The following is a 22,250-nucleotide window of genomic DNA, read 5'->3' as shown; positions in this document are numbered from 1 at the left end:
AAAACTTGCTTACTTAATATAATTAATATAAGTTATCATTCAAAATTATGATTTAAGATTATTTTTCTTTTCAATTTCAGAAGGTAATGGAAGAAAAACGAGATAAACTTCGAGCGCAGTTAGAAGAAGCAAAACAGTTGAAAGTTAGCATTGACCGACGAAGTGGAAGTGTTTCAACAATGCTTTATAAATATTTATCAGCCGAAGAATACGCTGATTATGATCATTTCATAAATATGAAAGCGAAATTATTAATAGATTCTCGTGAAATTTCTGATAAAATACAGCTTGGAGAAGAGCAGCTGGCTGCTCTACAAGAAACACTTAATGAACAACCAAGATGAATCTATTTTGTGTAAAATATTTTTATTTTAAGGATAATTAACTCTAGTTTTATTGTTACAGCTACAGTAAAACTGTCTGTTAAAAAAAAATTATTGGACACATTATAGGTAATGTTATAAAAATAAGTTTTTTTGTAAAATAAGTTGAGATAAATAATTTGGATAATATTATATAATATTTATCCATTTGTTTAAGTGTTTGAAAAGTTAATTAAAAGAAAACAGAAGTTTTTTTCAAGAATAAGAAGTTCATGAAAGGAAAATTAAGGGGAATAGATATTTAGAATGTTAGTAAGGAAATGTGAAGTTGCTAACCAAAAATTTATCATTTTTGTTATGTACATACTTTCTGTTATTACCTAATAATTCGAGAATTTCTGATAGTCTGTTCTTCTGATTGATTTTTTACTATATTGATGAGATGTGCTATATTGGAACATTCAATAATAAAAATTGTTTAAAGAGTTAGTGGATTCTGTAAACGTCAGAAAGTGTAGATTGAGGACATAAATTCTGGTAATTCAGAAAAATTTACTGAGGAGTTATTTATAAAAATGTGTGCTAGTGTTAAGGGCTCAAAATTTTTAAGCTTCAATTAGTGTAGTATGTACCCAATGCATATTTTGTAGCCGTTCATTTTTATACTTCAGTTGTTTATAGTGAAGTATTATTCATTTTTGTTGATCTATTTCACTGGTTAACATAGTTTTTAGTGCTGGCCATTTATTTTTATACAGAAATTTAGTTTTATTAATGCAGTTACTAATATTGTGATTAGCAGCTATATTTTTACATTACTATCAGTGTGAAGTAAAATAAAATAGATGATGGCACGTACTACATGCCTGAATTAATCTTTATACCATTACATGTATATTAGAAATTGGTGTTTATCCATGAGCCCTGTCTAAGGATGAACTCAATTGAATAACTTCTGCCATGATGTGTCTATTTCAATGATGATCATTGGATTTTAATACAGACTATTTGATTTCCTTCTATTGATAAAAATTTGGATGTAATTAATTTAATAAGTGATGATGACGGCTGTTAAATTTTTAAAGCAATATTTCACAGTTTTAGTTATAAAGTAAGAATATTTTTCAAATAAGACATAAAAAAACGACATCATGTAATGTAAAATCTGTTGTAGTCCATTAATTCGTTTAATATTTATTATTATACATTGTGATATATACAAAATATAAATGATTATTTAGATTCAAATTTATTAAAACCAGTGCTTTGGATAAGATGGAATATTATTAAGGGGAAAAAAATTTAATGAAATTTTGAACACTTGGGGCAGATTTTTTCTTATATTTATTAATTCAGAAAAAAATATTACATTTTTCTATATTTTTGCCATTTGTAAAAGTTTAAAACTAAGTGGAATATTTAATTATTATCAGATAACAAGAAAAACACATGTTTTTCTTGAAAGGGAAGCTTAGACAACTCCCACTTATTGTTAAACAAACAATATAAAATAACATAATGTTTATTGGTTTTAAACAAATGAAACATTTTGAAAACCAAGTTCAGTTAATGAAAGTTATACTTCATTGCTCTTATTGTATTTGTAGGCTAATATTTCTGATTTAATTTAGCGTTCCCAATATCTATAACTACATTGTCTCAAAATTTTGCTGACAAAGTTGTAATTTGGCATGTAACCTGTTTTAAAGCATTATTATCAATCAAAAGAAGAGTATACCAGTATTACTTAAACAACAGCTTTTATAATAAAATAACAACATTTGAAGAAAATATATCAAGAAAAAATTCCATTTATTGTACTATTCAAATATTGATCACATTCTACGTACTGAAATTAAATGACTTCACTCCCATTTTCAAAATCTACTGCATTTTTATTACAATAAGAAATAATAAAAATTACATTTTTTTTATTTTAGTGGCAAAAAGTAAAAATTTGATATAATTTATTACATAATTATTCCATTTATAAATTAAATATAAAAACAAAGCATTTATTCATTAAGACTGTTTATTGAAAAAAATCATCATTCCATATAAAAGAAAAAAATTTATCATATAATATTTAATAATTATAACTGTGGCTATTCTATTAATTAAAAAAAAAACTATTTAAATTTATATTTGTAAATAAATAATTCAAATGTTAAAGAAATTAACGTTAAACTATAAAATAAAAGGAAACTCCATTTTATTCATTAGCTGTGCAATTTTGGTTATATTGCCATGACAATTTTATTATTCACAGATTTTATAATTCATTTAAAAATTATACTATTAGATGTTTATTTTTTATGTAATTATGTATTCACTTTTGTTACTGATAAATTCTAAAAAAAACTTCATCTTTTAATATTTTTAAGATAACTTAAATTGTTTCTGATTTAAAATTGTTCATATAAAAGTAATATTACAGTATTTAAAATCAAAACAGACCTCATTCATTTTAGCTTTTACATTGTGTCTAGTTTACAATTTGAGTATATATTATATTTATGTATCATACATTATAATTACAAGTCATAACTTATACAAAGTGTAGTTTTAATAGTAGCATATATTTATGTAATATTCTTATTAAGAATTGCCATAATTCTTATAAACTTACTTATTTTAAGAAGGTAATTTTTAATTACTTATGTTATTTTATCTAAGTAATAACTGCTGTATATATGTTTTCTTGAAGAAATTTTAGAAATAAATTTTTTAAGTAATTATTTACAATTTCTACTTTAAGTATTCACACATTATTACTGTCTGTACTTGGTAAAAGCAATTATTTTTTCCAGAGGGGAGAAAAGAGGGAAATAAGTAAATTTAATTTTCCCAAGAAAACACCTCTAAACTCTGAAGTTAACTAAATAACTTCTCAGTCCTTGATATTTTTTTTTTTTAGTACTCTGTTATCTGCACTGATTTTGTGATCATTTTTATCTGCAATATATTTTGATAGTTTTAAAAAAATTCCATTTTGGTCTTATACTTACTTATTTCTTTTGTTAAAATAAACATACAGATTTGCTTTCTTTGTAAAATTCTATAACAATAGTCATGATAGACATCCGTTATAATTAATTTCATAATATAATTTGAATGTCAATTCTCTTCACATTGAGTCGTAATCGATTTAATGACTGAAGAGTAATTAGTCATTTATATGCCACTCTACCATACGGCGACACCTCTTACCATTTGGCATTTTTTTTTTTTTTTTAATAATAAATATGTCAAATGTCAAAGATGGTTAAGCTGAAAAGATTAATTTGTTGAGGAGGAGAGGTGGCTTTATTATTTAATTGAATTTATTTATTTTGCCAAAATTTATTTAATTATTGTGTTCATGTGTTATAAAAAAAAATTATACCAATGTCACATAACATTCATATTCTATAAAAATGGATATTTTGTGATATTGTGGTCCAACCCTGTTTCACTGGAATGAAACACTTGATTCAAGAATAAAAATTAAATGACATTTTTAAACATTAAAAAAATCAAATATTTAATAGTATAAAAAAATGTCGATTTTTGTAGTAACAGTATTAGCGAATCAGTCGCAATATTAAATTGAAAGGATAGAAAATCTAATTGGATGTGCCAATAATAGATTTTTAGTTCAAGTGAGAATTTTAGTAATAGGAAATATTAATATTCCTTTGTTGTGTAGAAAATATTAATCTGAGAAAATAAAGAAATTGTAATTAAATATTGAAGAAATTATAAATTAAATTATTGTAATATATTACATTATTGTTTGAAAACTTAAAATAAACCTTAACTAACTTGAAAACTACTTCACAGTTTTATTTTAAGAAATATTAAAATTTTAATAATTTTTATTCTTTACTGATTAAAGAAAGTCATTTAATGTTACTTCACATATAAAGAAAGAAGGAAGTTTCTGAAATCTGAAAAATATTCATATGTGGAAAATATGATGCAGCTATGGTGGATGAATTGGTTAATTATATTAATATAAAAATGGTGTTTAATATTCCTTTTGCTTCAGTATCATGTCTATGATGCTACGTCCATGGGCCAAGCCCATATATATATATATATATATATATATATATATATATATATGGGCTTGGTCAACTCTGAGTGCAGCACATGAGTTAAACTTCAGCAATATACCATTCACGATGTTTTGAATATTGTCGCCAAAAAAAAATTAAATCTAGATTTATATGTATATATATTCATGAAATTTTCTTTTAAAATTATAATTTTTTTGAATTCCTATTTGTTACTATACTCAAATTGTATCGATTAAAATGTATAAATAGAAAATTAAAAAAAATTTCTTATAAAGAATCCCATTCAATAAACTACAGTGTAATTCTCAACATAGCCTTTAGATTATTATTAGTAAGTTAATCTGAAATCATTTATATGTGCTGTTCTATACAATCTTTATTACAAAAATAATAAGTTGCATTAATTGTTTTAAGCGTTATATTATTATTATTACTATATTATTATTATTATTATTTGCATCAATTTTAATTGATAATGTTAAACATTGTTATCATTAACATTGGCTTTTATTGTATCTGTATATATATGAAAATTTAAAAACCACTGTAATGTGATGAGTTTTCTTTTTTCAAATATACTAAATGTATGTTAATTAATATGAATTATTATTTTTAATCATTTATAAGTGTATTATTATCATTATTCATTATAAATATTAATAGGTTAAAAAATTATTGAGTAAAATATTCTATACACATTATTTTTTAATAATATTGTGTGTGATTTGTGATTAATAGCATTATTATTATAATATAATAAAATTATGAATAAATATTACATTTTTAATTATAAATTATGTTAACTATTTTTAATAGTGATAATAGAAAATATTTTCATGTATTATAAATGTAAATAAAAGCCTGAAATGGTGCTCTTTGTTAAATTGTGTGCATATTTATTTTAATTAAGTGAAACCATGTTTTGTCTCGATGATTTTTAAATCATTATCTATAACTAATGTTGGTTATGTAATTTTATGTTTTTCTATATTTCTGTTAAATAAGAGATCAGAAAGGTAAATAATGAACTGGCAGTTTAGCGAACTAAATTTGTCATGATAAAATGGTTAACTACAAAATTTTTTGAATAGTATACAAAATGTGGTAAACTATTCTGTAATTTCTAATTTGATTATTAATTGCCCTTCTATACTGCTGTTTTCAGAAACACTACATATTAATTGTTAATTGAATTATGTATAATTTAATTTTTTTTAATATAGACACTTTATCATATTGTTTTAAAATGAGTCTGTCATTATGAAATATTAAATTGCTATTTAAAATTTATTTATTACTATTTTAAATAAATTAAGCTTTTATTTATTACAACAACTTTGTTACTGTATGGTACATAATTAAAAATTAATTTAATTGAATGTTTGCAGAAAAAGTGATTTCCACTCCCTATAAGAATGATTCTGTAGCATAACATAAAATTTGAGGCACTATCTTGTATGGATAAATATTTTTCTATGTTTATTATAGATATTAATGTCTGGAAGAAATAATCCAAATTAATGGTTTAGATAAAGAACCAATCAAACAAGAATGAGAAAAATAGAATTACCCTACCAATCACAAAACTCTTTATTTACAATTAAAAAAAAAAACTCAATAAAAACTCAAAATCAGGCATTATTGCAATCAAACCAGATAAGTTTGAAATCAGGAAAATATATACAATAGAAAAAAAGGAAGGAAAATCTTTAGAAAACTCCTAGGACCAATGATAGATGAAAATGAATACAAATTTAGAAGTAATAAATTTTATACAGTGAATCAGAGAAAATGTTAGATTCCATCAGTAAAAGAAAAGGCCAAATTCTTTCCATTCTCAATTTCCTACATCTGTCTGAATTCTTGTAGAGATTTTCTACGGTTCAATTAAAGGCATGCTTAATGAGTTCTATGACAATTCTGACTTTAACAGAGGTTTTATTGTTTTTTAAGTCTACTGATTGGCAGTCGTGAATGAATTTTTTTTAGCTTTTAAATTTTTTTAAAATAATGAACAATTAGTTCACACCACCCTTCTTTGTTGCTGTGGATAATTTTACCATTACCTTTTTTGAAATACAATCTTGGTTTTTAATACCTTATTTGACATTAAAATCTCCAAGTAGAATTTTAATATTGTTATTTATTAATTTTTGAGATTGCTTCTAACTACCAAGAATTCCATTTTATGCCTTTTATATGAAATAAATATAATTTTTTTTTTCATTTTAAAATACTGTAAGATTTATAACATAAAAACTCTTTGTTGATAAAATTATGTTAAAATTTGAAGTATATAAATAAATATTGAAATAATTTTACTTTGTTTTGATTTCATCCTTCACAAAAAGAGAGTTTACTTTTTCAGGAAGAAAGTTTACACCATATCATTCTGTTGCTGTAACATAAATAATATGCAAATATTATATTAATAGAAATCTGTTTTGTGAGTGAATTTATAACTTTTAAATAAAAATAACTTAGGAGTCTCATTTGAGAATAACACTTGCAGGTGTCAAAACACTTTCAGAGGTAAGCTACAATGATGTGAACTACTTTTCATCAGTTTTTCTCTTTCCAACACATTTACAAACAAAAGTCATCAATTCAAGTATTTTAAAAAATATTTTTCTGTCTCAGTGTTGACTTTTCCAACCTAATTTATTTTGATTTTTTCAAAGCCAAGTTATACATTAGTAATGGCTTATATTAATTTGTTATCTTATTAATTTAACAAAAATAAAGAATAAATAATTTTTTTTTAATAAATGTGATTTGTCTTTAATAGCCAATAATTCATTAACAGCTTTATAAGTTCCAAAATATTACAAAATGAAGTGTCATTAAGCCTATATAATTTTAAATTAAACCTATTAAATATGTCAATATCTAAGTTTTGATGAAATAAATGCAAGGGTAAATCAAATATAAACGGGATTTTAATTTTAAAAAAAAGTTATTTGTTGAAAAATAAAAGGCAAATATAATTTAATTTTTCTACATAGTTTCCCGCTTTAGAAATACTTTCTTCCCAGCGAGAAGGAATGTTTTTATCACAGCATTATAGAATGAAGCTGGTTGAGTCGGGAGAATTGCGCACGAATCCCCCACACCCTCGTCTTCTTCAAATTGATGCCCTCCTAGAGCTTCTTTAAGCGGCCCAAACAGATGAAAATCACAGGGCAATAGCTCCGGGCTGTAGGGAGGATGATCAAGTTGAATCCAGTGCATTTCTTGTAGTTTTGAATCTGTTAGAGTTGCAGTAAGGGGCCTGGCGTTGTCGTGGAGGATGATGGCTTCTCAAATCGGTTGGTCTTGTCTTTTGCAGTGATATGCAGCTCTCACCTCTTTCAACAGCTCGCAGTAGTAAGCAGCATTGATTGTGTGTCACTCATGTAAAAATTGATGAGCAAAATGCCTAATCAGTTGAAAAAAACGGTTGAAAGAACCTTGCCAGCTGACAGTCGTTGTGTCATGTCCTGGTTCCCGGTAGAATGCCATGCAAATGCAGGAACTCAATGGCATTGTGTTCATTAGTTGGTAAATCCAGACATTCATGTTAAACGTCCGTAGAAAAATTAAACTGTTTTCACGATAAAAGCCAGAGCCAGATCTAGATAACCGACCGCAGTACATTACATTCAGATACCGAGTTGAATTTTCATTGTGATAGGAAATTTATTCTTACACAAGTAATGGGGTCGGTATTTGATAAAATACCTCTTAAATTTATTTATCAAAACTTGACATTAAAACTTTTTTGAGAAAGATAAATAGATCTGTTTATTGGTAAATTTGAAAACACAATAGTAACTCCTACCTGCACCTTTACTGTTTCTTGATAAAACTAGTAGTATAACTAACTAGTAATATAAAACTAAATAAAAATAGTAATAAAATTTATTACTATTTTTTTTTTAAAGTAATATTTCAATTACAGTATAACGAAATGTAATTATATCTAGTCGCATCACAACCAATCTTACATTTCATCGCAGCTACATTCAGCTTCTTTTAAAAAATTATAACAAATCAATGTTACATTTCTTAATAATCCACTTTCATTTATGAAAATACCAAACGAATGTTGAATAATTTCATTGTCTTTATTTGTTTTCTCATTATAACACAAAGGTAACAATTTGAACTAAAATAAGAATATGGTAAAAGTCCTGAACTCTTACAAAACAAAAATAAGACAGACTTTGCTCACATGCTAGGACAAAAATGTATATTAGTTTTAAATTGCATGAGATACGTGGTCCAAAGTTGTCTTACAGGAAAAATTTAATAAAACAGGGATACTTTTTCATTTAATTGCTTGAAAGTAGCCTTGAAACTTGTTCTTATTAAATATTGCAGATTAATTAATTAAAGTTTTTAAACAAGCTATGAATCCAACTTTAATGACTTTTCATTGATGTGAAGGTGAATGTTGGTTTTCATTGGTTTGATTTTAATTGGCTTTCCACTTCTTATTTGGTAGCTAATATTTATGGGCATTCAATGTTAGATGTATTCTGCGATATTGAAGGTCAATGTTGGTTGTCTTTGGTTTAATGTTTTAAACCAATGTTTAAAACATTAAACCAATGTTTAATGTTTAATTAAACATGTGCCACTACCTAATCAGAAGTGGAAAGCCCACTTCTGATTAGGTAGTAACTGAAGTAATCTTTGAACACGAATAATGTTAAGTGTTATTTACAATATTGTACAGTGAATGTGGTTTGTCATTGGATTAAGTTTAATCGGCTTTCCACTTTTGATTGTGTAGTTACTGAAGTAATCTTTTAGGTCGTTAAATGTTAGGTGTATTCTGCGATATGAAGGGTGAATGTGTGTTGTCATTGGTTTACATTTTATCGGCTTTCCACTTCTGATTGTGTAGTTTACTAAATTAATCTTAGAAAGCGAATAATATTAACTGTGATTTACGATATTGTACGGTGATGTGGTTTGTCATTGGTTTAATTTTTATTGGCTTCCTACTTGTGATTGCTTAGGTACTAGTGGAATCTTTTAGGGCATTCAGTCTTAGGTGTATTCTGCGATATTGATGGGTTAGTGTGTGTTGTTTTTAATGGGTTAATTTTTATCAACTTTTGTACTTTTTATTGGGTAGTTACAGATGTAATCTTTGAAAGCGAAGAATGTTAAGTGTGATTTACGATATTGTATGGTGAATGTGTGTTGTCATTGGTTTAATGTTTATCGGCATCCCACTTCTTATTGGGTAGTTACTGAAGTAATCTTTGTACACGAATAATGTTAAGTGTGATTTACGATATTGTACGTTGAATGTGGTGTGTCATTGGTTTAATTTTTATCGGCTTCTCACTTCTGATTCGGTAGGTGCTGATGGAATTTTTTAGGGCATTCAGTCTTAGGTGTATTTTGTGATATAGAAGGGTGAGTGTGTGTTACCATTGGTTTAATTTGTATCGGATTTCTACTATTGATTGGGTAGTTACTGAAGTAATCTTTGAAAGCGAATAATGTTAAGTGTGATTTACGATATTGTATGGTGAATGTGTGTTGTCATTGGTTTAATGTTTATCGGCATCCCACTTCTTATTGGGTAGTTACTGAAGTAATCTTTGTACACGAATAATGTTAAGTGTGATTTACGATATTGTACGTTGAATGTGGTGTGTCATTGGTTTAATTTTTATCGGCTTCTCACTTCTGATTCGGTAGGTGCTGATGGAATTTTTTAGGGCATTCAGTCTTAGGTGTATTTTGTGATATAGAAGGGTGAGTGTGTGTTACCATTGGTTTAATTTGTATCGGATTTCTACTATTGATTGGGTAGTTACTGAAGTAATCTTTGAAAGCGAATAATGTTAATTGTAATTTACGATATTGTCTGGTGAATGTGTGTTGTTTGTTTAATGATTTTCGGTTTCCACTTCTGATTGTTTAGTTACTGAAGGAATCTTTAAAGGGCGTTAAATGTTACGTGTATTCTGCGACATTGAAGGGTGAATGTGTGTTGTCATTGGTTTAATGTTTTTCATCATCCTACTTTTGATTGGGTAATTACTGAAGTAATCTTTGAACACGAATATCTTTGAAAGCTAATAATGTTAATTGTGATTTACTATATTGCACAGTGAATGTGTGTTTCCATAGGTGCAATTTAGGCAGCTTCCCGCTTCTGATTGGGTAGTTATTGTAGTAATCTTTTATGGCATTCAATGTTAGATGTATTCTGCGATATTGTACGGTGAGTCTGTGTTGTCATTGGATGAATGTTTATCGGCATTCCTATACTGATTGTGTAGTTCCTGAAGTAATCTTTTAGGGCGTTCAATGTTAGATGTATTCTGCGATATTGAAGGGTGAATGTTTGTTGTCATTTGTTTAATTTTTATCGGCTTTCTATTGCTGATTTGGTAGTTTCTTAAGGAATCTTTTAGGGCGTTAAATGTTACGTGTATTCTGCGATATTGAAGGGTGAATGTGTATTGTCATTGTTTTTGTTTTTATTGGCTTTCCACTTCTGATTGGGTAGTTACTAAATTAATATTTGAAAGCGAATAATGTTAAGTGTGATTTTCGATATTGTACGGTGAATGTGTGTTGTCATTGGTTTAATGTTTATCGGCATCCCACTTCTTATTGGGTAGTTACTGAAGTAATCTTTGTACACGAATAATGTTAAGTGTGATTTACGATATTGTACGTTGAATGTGGTGTGTCATTGGTTTAATTTTTATCGGCTTCTCACTTCTGATTCGGTAGGTGCTGATGGAATTTTTTAGGGCATTCAGTCTTAGGTGTATTTTGTGATATAGAAGGGTGAGTGTGTGTTACCATTGGTTTAATTTGTATCGGATTTCTACTATTGATTGGGTAGTTACTGAAGTAATCTTTGAAAGCGAATAATGTTAATTGTAATTTACGATATTGTCTGGTGAATGTGTGTTGTTTGTTTAATGATTTTCGGTTTCCACTTCTGATTGTTTAGTTACTGAAGGAATCTTTAAAGGGCGTTAAATGTTACGTGTATTCTGCGACATTGAAGGGTGAATGTGTGTTGTCATTGGTTTAATGTTTTTCATCATCCTACTTTTGATTGGGTAATTACTGAAGTAATCTTTGAACACGAATATCTTTGAAAGCTAATAATGTTAATTGTGATTTACTATATTGCACAGTGAATGTGTGTTTCCATAGGTGCAATTTAGGCAGCTTCCCGCTTCTGATTGGGTAGTTATTGTAGTAATCTTTTATGGCATTCAATGTTAGATGTATTCTGCGATATTGTACGGTGAGTCTGTGTTGTCATTGGATGAATGTTTATCGGCATTCCTATACTGATTGTGTAGTTCCTGAAGTAATCTTTTAGGGCGTTCAATGTTAGATGTATTCTGCGATATTGAAGGGTGAATGTTTGTTGTCATTTGTTTAATTTTTATCGGCTTTCTATTGCTGATTTGGTAGTTTCTTAAGGAATCTTTTAGGGCGTTAAATGTTACGTGTATTCTGCGATATTGAAGGGTGAATGTGTATTGTCATTGTTTTTGTTTTTATTGGCTTTCCACTTCTGATTGGGTAGTTACTAAATTAATATTTGAAAGCGAATAATGTTAAGTGTGATTTTCGATATTGTACGGTGAATGTGTGTTGTCATTTGTTTAATGTTTATCGGCATTCCATTCTGATTCTGATTGAGTAGTTACAGAAGTAATCTTTTAGGATGTTAAATGTTAGGTGTATTCTGCGTTATGGAAGGATGAATGTGTGTTGTCATTGGTTTAATTTTTATCGGCTTCCCACTTCTGATTATGTAGGTACTGATGGAATCTTTTAGTGCATTCAGTGCCCTATGTATTCTGTGATATTGTACGGTGAATGGGTGTAGTAAATGGTTTAATGTTTATTGGCTTTGCATTCTGATTGGGTAGTTACTTAAGTAATCTTTGAACACGAATAATGTTAAGTGTGATTTACTATATTTTACAGTGAATGTGGTTTGTCATTGGTTTAATTTGTATCAGCTTTCCACTTCTGATTGCGTAGTTACTGAAGTAATCTTTGAAAGCGAATAATGTTAAGTGTAATTTACGATATTGCACGGTGAATGTGTGTTGTCCGTTTAATGTTTATGGGCTTTCCACTTCTGATTGGGTAGTTGAACTTAATTTGAGCCCTTTCTCCTTCTTTGCATGTCACAGAGACGTGGACTGAACCCCAACAACGAAAACATCTGTCCTCAGGCACAAGAATACACGCACGTTAATGCACCCAGCCAATCCGTATGCGAGCTTCTGTTAATTTCAATGTCAACGTATAGGTTGTGATTATTGTTGCGTTTTTTGTCTTGCCAAACGTTGGTCTGATTGATGAAACCTTAAAGTCATTTGTTCCTCCAATAATCTGGGCTATAGCGTCTTTGATATCTTGCTCGGTGTTATCAAAATCGATGTCTTTCAAATGAACAACTGTCCTCCTTCCACCTCTTATCCGCACGTCCACTTGCAGGTCTGCAGCTTTGTTATGCATTGTAGTGGTGTAGTCTTCGGCCTTCTCCTTCCCCTTAACCCAGATGCATAGTTCTTCTTTTTTTCCCTTCCTGAGTGGTAGTACCTCTCCCGCTTCTTCTGTAGTTACCGCCTGGTTCATTGTCTTTAGGAGATCCGCATATTAACAACCTTCGACTTTGACCACTATTGTGTGGCTATCCTCCACGGGTGGGATAGAGCGTTTGATCCTTGAACTCTTGTCTTCCTGACTAGGTTCTGATTTTGCAAGTAGGACTCGTACTTGGTCTCTTCTACCTTTTGTTAAGTAGCCTAGTATCTTCCTAACTTGGTTCCGTAATCTGCCACTGGGCAACATGAAGGTCACTGTTTTGGTGGTTTCAAGTATTTTCTTCATAGTGTTTAGTATTGTCATTGACGTATTTTCTTCTCCTTTGTTTGTTTCATAGTATATAATATATCTCTTTTCGTGACTCACGGATTGTTCTCGTCCTATGATGACTGAGTCATTCTTAACTATGTCTCCATCCACAACCCCTACGACACCACGAGTGCGATCTCGTGAGCTGAGCTGTGCGTTCATGTGAGCTGAGAGAAGTCTGAGCTTGATTAGATAGATCGTGAAAGTTGATTATGTCTCGTTCGTCTGGAAGCTCCTCGACTTGAGGTACCCGGGAAATTATTTCTGCCGGCCACTGTAACCACTGTAACTCTAATCAAGTCTTCATCCCACGAGTCCATATCGAGTTGATCTCTTATCCCTTCTTCACGGGACCCTTCTGCCTGCATTGCTTGTGTAATCGTTGACAAGGGTGGAGACAACTCCATTAGACCCCTGAACTCCTTGTAAATCCTACACAACTCCTTTTCATGTGTCGTTATATACTTTGCTAGACTTTCGCTAGGAGCTTTGAGCTACCTCGTTTCACTGTCTCCGTCAACGGTAGCGCTTCATTGCTTAACCATGGGTCCAAAATAAATGCACAGAGCGTCTTCAGCGCCCAATCCGCGTTTGTGGAGTACTCACTTGCCAAAATCGCGGGGGGCTGGAGGTCGGGACAATGTATTCATTGTCTAAATCCGGGGTCGGATTTTGGTGGTGGCGAGAAGGGGGTCCGGGGGTCAGGATCGTAATAGAACTGAAGTGGTTCGGCAGGATTCGAAGAAATAATGGAATTATAGCGGAATAACGTTCCCCCTTATAATAGAGGCTACGACTTAATATTTCACTCACCTGAGCTTGATGAACACTTTCCAAGTCAAACTGACGTCACTTCTATACTAGTACACAACTGTCTTGTCCAATTACATATAACAGTGAAATGATTGAATATAGTCCCTATTGCCAATAAGATCTATCCCGAGAAAATCTCAATAAAAAAAAACTCATCCGTTATCCAAAAACTCAAAAAACTTAATAAACATGTCAGTAATTCAAACCACAATCACTAACATACGTATCCAAAAAAAACCATCTAAGAACCACTAAATAGTTTAGTAGTTTGTAGTAGTTTTAAGCTGATAGGAACCTTGTGCTTTCTATAATGGTGAAGTGAGGCAAGAGCCAGCAACAACAGGTGTTTCAGTATACATACAGCTCCCAAGAGTCAGCCACTAGTGATTCTGTGGATGGTGCGGCAACTGCCACACCATCCACAGCCATATCATATGTAGTTGGATTTCAAACTGCACATCTCAGGAATGGTCGAACTGAGACTGTACAAGATAACACTTCACTTAAACTCACACATATCACCCTCTGAAGTAATACCTAAACGGAAATTCCTGGAGGCTAAACAGGAATAAGAAAGAATATTACAGAAAAAAATTAATGTTTTTTCTTCATTAAAATTTATTGCTTTCCATAAATAAAATCATTTATTTTCAAGGTTATGTATATTTAATTATGAATGTGAAGATGCGACTATCCACTACAAAAATAAAATGAAAAGGCATTTCTTCAATTACTTTAAATACCCCTTTGAATAATTATTTTATCATGTAATATCTGATTATCTTCATTAAGTTTAATTTTTTCAATATTATTTATTTTTAAATTTATTACTAAAAAAGCAAAAAAAAAATATTTTTTTATAAAATTTAAAGTATTTTCTTAACCTTACATTTAATTAATAGCCAATTCTTCAGTAGTTAAATTTTCAATTTTTCTAAATAATCCTTCTGATTAGATAAACATCAAACAGTAACGAAATAGAATAAATGTGAAAAACAAACACTATAAAATTCTGTGTAAAAGGCAAATAAAATTTTTCAGAAGTTAGTTATCTTTTTATTTTTATTTAAATATTTACAAATGTTACTTCAGTAAATTTAAATAGATCTTTTTACAGTATTGTCTTTTAATAATGAAAATAAATGTTGAGGAAAAAGGTATACATAAGTAAAGTATACATACATAGTAAATATAGAAAACATCATAATAATGAATAAGATTGAATGAGGAACGTATTATAGAATGTTAATAAAATGGATACCTTGTGCAAAGCTGTTCTGAACTTAATAATAATGCAGAAAGACATTATCAGAAGAGAACATTAAGAAATATTACATTTAAAGACATTAAGAGAAAGCAATATCAGAAAGGATGTAAGAAATGGGAAGGTGAAGATGGAATTAGGCATCTCTACAAGATAATTCAATGTTCAACAATGAAACAAGAAACAACAAAAACAATAATGAAAAAGCGTAATCATGAATTCATAAGTGCCGTCGATACTTTTTATTGTTGAGCAGAAAATAAGAATTTTACACTGATACTTACTAAAATATTATACAATGGCTTGTAGAATTTACTTTTGGAACATTTTTGCGGTAGTTAAACTGAAAAAAGGCATTTTGTATTTCCAACTTACATTCTAAAGAACTAGAAATATGAAAAAAAGAACATCATAATAAGGATTAAGTCTGTAAATCAAGTAGGCTTCATTCAGTAGGTTTTCCTTCACAGATTGGATTTCAATGAACATTTTGCGTATTGATTTACGTTTTCAGTATTACAGAATGTTTTCTTGAACTCAAAAGAGCAGCAAAGTGATTAAAAAAGAGGGAGCTTAAAAAAGCAATATATGTTTGATTGAAGAACATGTAACATGTTCTTTCATTAATTTTATTTTATTCGTAATTCAGAATCTTACATTTAATTTTGTTCCTATAAATCGTTAAATTAAAAACTATTATCCTTATTTCTACTTTCCAGTTGGATATTTCCACATGCTGCACAGTTCTGGGGCTGGATGAAGATTTTTCTTAATAAAACCAGAACCTCGTCTCAGGTAACCATTTACAATCTATGCAAAGAAAATAACTCATTGCATTACCCGTGTAATGATAACCTGATCTACTAGAAATTTTTGGTAAACTTATACCAGCTGGCTTGAGATATTCCCTTAAGTGGGTTTTTTGTCTTATATCCTCAGTGATTTAGATCTTCTCTCTATTTTATCATTGAACCTTTATTTTCAGTTAGTTTTCTGTAGATTTTAAGATGTCCATTGGATCCATGTTAAGAATAAGGAAGAATCCTGTAATTCAATGTGCTTGGTTTTTGTGTTCTTTAGACTGTATGTTTTATTTGATTGTCGCATAAAAAACCCAGCAGATACAAACCAGTAAAGATAGACTTTCTAATTCTTTCATAGATAATACAGTAAAATTTTATGTTTGTCTTCTACAACATCCTGCTTTGAAAATTAATATTATGAAAAATTAGTTTCTTTTCTGATTGGTATTATGATTTTTTGATGCTTTACGGCAAAATCGAATTAGATTTTAATGGAAAATGTATACAAAGTTATTAAATATCAGGAAAAATGTTTGTACTTCTCTTAAAAGTACAAAAGAAGTAGAAGACCTTCAAAAATTGGTCTAAATTAGAAGTATACAATTTTTGTTTATGCATTGTAATACAAAATTCTTCTAATCTATACAGTCAAGTTATTTTCCACATCAGTTGTACTTAAATATAGGTTTTTTCATGATTATTTTTATTTATAAAGTTATATTCTATTTAAACAAGATATTATTATTAGGTTTTAAAATGTATTATTATTTATTTGTTATTTTATTTTTGTTCGTTTTTACTTTCTTAACTAATATTTGTGGTTTTTAAATGCATAAATTTCACCGTAACAATTTTTTTTACATGAAAGAGAAATATTGTTTTATCCCTTTATATGTGTGAGTAACATATTAGGTTTATCTAACTTGTAACATAAAAACATATTATAAGAAATATTTTTTATATTAATTAGTAAATATACTAAATTCATATTAACTGTCAAACAAAAATATAAACCGTAATATACATTATATATTGTATTTATATTAACTAATTAGTTTTAAGCATATTATACAATATAATTGCTCCAAGGTGCTATGTACAATCTTAACACATATTAAATTATTACATTAGAAACATAAAGTATGTTCTTGTATAAATTCTATAATAAAAAAATAAAAGATTGTAACATATTTAAGTATTTGTACAGTGTCATTATGTTGAACTGAAAAACTGTGTATGTTCTGTTAAAAAAAATTAATGCTTTATATTATTGAGCTTGAATTTAACCCTTAATTGTACGGAATTATAATATTTAAATTAATATCATAATACTGAGTTAAGTAAAATTATACTTTAATTTTATACAATTTTATCCTTTTTAGTGAAGTTTTTAAATTAACTTCGATGTGAAGTTACATTTATAATACTACATTTGTTATTGATATAAGAAACATAATTACAAGTCAAAATTAATTAAACATTCTAAATTTTGAATATATTATAATGTTTTGTATACCAGTATCATACCCAGCACATTGGAAACATTCAGTTGCTTAGATAGATTACATGATACAAACACAATAGATGGTTTATTTAATTTATTTGTTATTAATTAGTAATTTACGTATTTCTATTAGCTTGTTACTAGGCACATTTTATTATACTTCTGACATGTATATACACCCAGATATATTGTATTACTGACTCAATATTTTGCTCAGCAACAATGTAGCTCAATACATATTGATCTTCAGTTATTTTCAGAAAAAAGTACTTAGATATAAATATAATTAACTATAATTTTATAGTAATATTTCTATTTTGTTACTTGTTCATAACATTCATTATAATCAATATATTTTCAAAGGGTTAATGTTTGCTTTATCATGCAGAAAGTTAGGTTAAGTTAGATAAGATGTACTTAACACCTCTTGGCTTCTCAGTAATGTAACCTTGCCATCATTATATGGATTTAATTAACATAACGCCCTGGAGAAGTGAATCACAGAGGTGTGATAAACTTCAGGTTCACTTACTACATAAAAGGAATGAAGCTGACTCTATTCAAAGTAATTTATGAGATTAGTAGAAAACAATGCAAATCAACTGATAATTACTATCCAAGTTAAATGTTTACTGTGTGTACAAAACCCAAAAAGATGGTAATTTTTTAAGTTTCTTAATAATGTTTTCTTTTTATGTATGAAAGTAAAAAAAAAAAGAATCTTCAAACAAAACGTTGATAACTATATTCAGCGTAAGAGTTATCCTAACTATTATTTGTAGTAGTGGGATTTTTACTGCAATGTGTGCAATTGTGTTAGTGCAGTAACATACCGGGTGACTCTTTTGTTACAGTCCTCACCAGTGTTTATAATACTTTGTCTATCATGTTTTTTATCTTCCATGATATAACTTTAAATATAGTTGCCATGTAATTAATATGTAAATAACTCAATTCAGTCGATGCCAAATGAAAACACCAAATGATAAATTAATTATTCCTACATAATTTACCGTTTTATAAGGAGAGAGTTTTATAATCTGTACATGTAACTTTTGAGACAGTTTATAATAACACAATGCGGTGGTTTGTTTACAAAAGGATAGCTCTTAAAGTGGATGAGGTATATATCTTCCTTAGGTACAATAAATTAAATTTACTTTGTCAAGACACCAATTTGCTGCCACGCCTTGGTCGCTGAATACCAACAAGTAACTGTCCACTAATATTAAAACGCTTGGAGCTTTAATTGGCTGGTGGCTAGCCATTACTCTCAGGTAGCTTCCCTCAGTAGCATTGTAGGAGTCTTTTCCTGTTTTGTTCTTTTTAACAAAATTCATGAAATTCTTCATAACAAAAGTTCATGATCATTCTGTTTAACTTTAATACAGTTCACAACAAGAGGTTGGTACAATTATAATTATTAAGTTAGACTTTAACAAGTATGTTCATACTTGTTTGATTACATCATCATTCTGCAGATACTGTTTATTTAGATTGTTTGAGATTTTTTTTTTAAAAATTACATCAGTAAATTGGAGTTATTTGAGCATAGTTATACTGTTATAGTGATCAAAATTCGGCATCATTATGGATATTCCTGCAATTGTGTTTGAATTGTTTGTTTTATCAAGAGATATAAAATGAATTGTATTCATTTGTCTCAGTGGTTTGGTATTTTACCAGGACATTTATTATTAGTCTATGCAATGAATATTAGTAATCGTACGTAAGTTTTCAAAGTTTCAAATATTATTATTTCAATTTCAACTTTCATTAATTTTTATGTAATCATTTCAATTTGTAATATTTTTTTTAATATCATAATAAAAATAAAAATATTTTTTTTTTTTGTAATAGTTAATAATTCTCAAAAATAATAAATATATACGAAAATAGTAAAATATGTGAAAAAATAAGATTCAAAATAAAATTTTTAGCCCAGTTTTTCCTGTTTGAAGGCGCCACAAAAAATGATATATTTTAAACACGAACATATGTTGACATTATAGAATGCTGTATAGATAATGATGACAAGCTTGGTGTTTTATTAGGATACTTTAAAGCAAATTAATATGGTTCTGATGCAGGTGCAGAAAAATATCAACTTGATCTTCCATAAGAAATTATTATCTAACGTGACACCAGAAACTTCATGGTATGTACAACAAAAATAATATCATTAACAGAAGTATAGTCATGCAAATTAGCAACGTTTTATTTTTATAACAAGCAGAAAGCAGCATTTTAACATTAGGCAACTATAATTTAGCCATTAATTCTAGAGATCTTATCATTAGTAAAATAATCTGGCCAAGAGCATCAGAAAAACAAATTAAAAACAAAATAAAAGGATGGCTGGAGATGAAAAGGATGATTTACTATTGAAAAAACTATGAAAAAAAAAACAAAAACCAAACCAAGATGATTGAGTCAAGCGGTTCTCCAGCAGGGATGCATTCGTAAATTTTCCAGTACTGAGACGTTTGATTTACAGAAAGACTACAAAAATATGGTCCACAGCCATAGATGGCTGGCTATATGACAATATTATAACAAATCCACATTCATTTCAATATTTATATTAATCAGAAGCAAAACTTCCCTTTTTTTTGTCAAATGTTTAACTTTTTCATGAATTAGATTTTTAGTGACTTAAATTTATCTTCATTTGCCTACAGATATCGAAAAGTAAGAATCATTTTCATACACTCTGATTTTTATAGTTTAGATTATATAATTTTCTAATTTAAAAAAAAATTATATGAATGGACAATTTTTTATTTCTCCCAAATAGCATTAGTGGAAGAGTGTTCCAGTGCATTCTAGCACCAGTTCAACCCTGTTCTCCAGGAAGTACGTGCCAATCCCACGTACATTTCAGGAGATTAGAACTTTTAACATATAATAAGGATAGCACATAATTTTCCAGCTTTAATATATTCCAGAATAAAAATTCTTTTCTCTTTAGAGAGTCAACTGAATGAAAAACTCTTCTTCAATTTTCTAAAGGAAAAACTCCATCTCGTTCAATTATGGAAGTAAAAAAAAAAAAAAAAAAAAACCATAAACCATTTAACGAAGTGTAATACATTTTTGATAATAAAAAGCAAAAATTATTTGATAATAATATTTGAGTTTCAAATTTTAACTTTTAAAATTCTTTTATTTCTCATTACAATTCTGAGTAATATAGAAAATTGCACCGTTTACAACATCCTGACTCCCACAGAAGTCACCCACCTTGTGACGATCCAGGTAATCTTTTAGATCTTCTAAATTTGATAACACAACACAGTCATCAATTCGACCTCTGTTAGGATGCTACCAATGTGAATGCCTCAGCGGACATTTCCATCAATATATTTACACAACCTATTATCACCTTCGTATGGCCTCTTCCAACCATGACCATCTACCATAACTTACAACCCTCAACTATCAAATTAACTGATTTGTGGATGTGTGTGATCCCCACGCCTTCCTCTAACACACAGGGTTTCACACAAAAGCTCTTCCTATATCTAACTTCAGTTAGACTATGCATTCAGATCATTACTTGATTGAGTCTTTAAACATCAGAAATACTATCCTCATACCCAAAAAACAAGTGTTGATCGCAACAACAATTTTGTCCTGCAATTCAATTTACTCAAAGCCCTCTTGATTTAATCAAGAAACAATTCACAAATTTAATAATCCTCTAATGAAAACATACCCTATCTCTCATACTAAACACACTAAAACATACCCTCCCATACTACAGTTCCATCACAGAGTTCTCCAAGCACCTATTTCATCCTAACAGTTCTCTTATACATGATCATTCTTGACTCCTAAAACATCTTCGCACATAGTACCCAAAAAAATTAAATGGTATAAATTAGATTAGATTTCTAATAATCTAAATCACATCTCACTTCATTTTTCCAAAACTTTTTGAGTTAAATTAAAAAATTTTCCTGCTTTTGTTCATGTAAATCAGTAGCTAATACCATAAAAGTTCATTATAGATACTCAACTCTTTATCTCGAACTTTGGTATGTGAAGCATACCAATTTTCTTTATATCTTACTTTTTTCGATCATTGATGTACTGGCCTTTTGAATCTTCATATATATTTATATTTCATATTTGAGTTAAGTTTTAATCAGTTTTGCTTAAAATTTATGTCACTATATTATGATAATTAAGCTTCTGACTTGGTGAATATGCTACTGTATGTGATGATTACATATTTCATAAGTTGTAATTATATATGTACTGGAGATAAAAGAACTTTGTGAAATAAAATATGCATATTTGATTTGTTTATAAAATTCCATCAAAACATCTAATGTTGTATAAAAATTATTGATGGTTTTTCTTTTCAATTTTTGCCACTTTAGGACCAAATTCCAATGTCCTTGACTTCTTTCTTCATTGCTGTGTTTCCTCTCTACTTAGTACCTCTTCATTTCCCCCCCCCCATGTTGTTCTTTACGTTCTTCCAGCCATTTCATTTTCAGATTTTCTTTCTTGGTCATTTGTTTTTGGAAATCCTATAAGATAATTATTTTGGTTTTAATTCTA

At 28.8% G+C, this 22,250-nt stretch overlaps 1 protein-coding gene across 2 annotated transcripts in view; it reads left to right on the top strand.

Moving 5' to 3' along the window:
- The window catches only part of Shrm (shroom), an 844,325-nt gene extending 841,952 nt beyond the window's left edge, over positions 1-2,373 (top strand). For both annotated transcript variants that reach the window (XM_075373296.1, XM_075373295.1), the window contains one exon: positions 81-2,373. In XM_075373296.1, the coding sequence (XP_075229411.1) occupies positions 81-344 (264 nt within the window). In that variant the 3' untranslated portion in view covers positions 345-2,373. The remainder of the gene's footprint in view (positions 1-80) is intronic.
- Positions 2,374-22,250: the final 19,877 nt, after the last annotated feature.

Source organism: Lycorma delicatula, chromosome 8 (assembly GCF_047948215.1).
Source record: "Lycorma delicatula isolate Av1 chromosome 8, ASM4794821v1, whole genome shotgun sequence".
Lineage (NCBI taxonomy): Eukaryota > Metazoa > Arthropoda > Insecta > Hemiptera > Fulgoridae > Lycorma > Lycorma delicatula.
The sequence above is the reverse complement of the archived record's forward strand: the minus strand, read 5'-3'. Positions and strand labels throughout refer to the sequence as shown.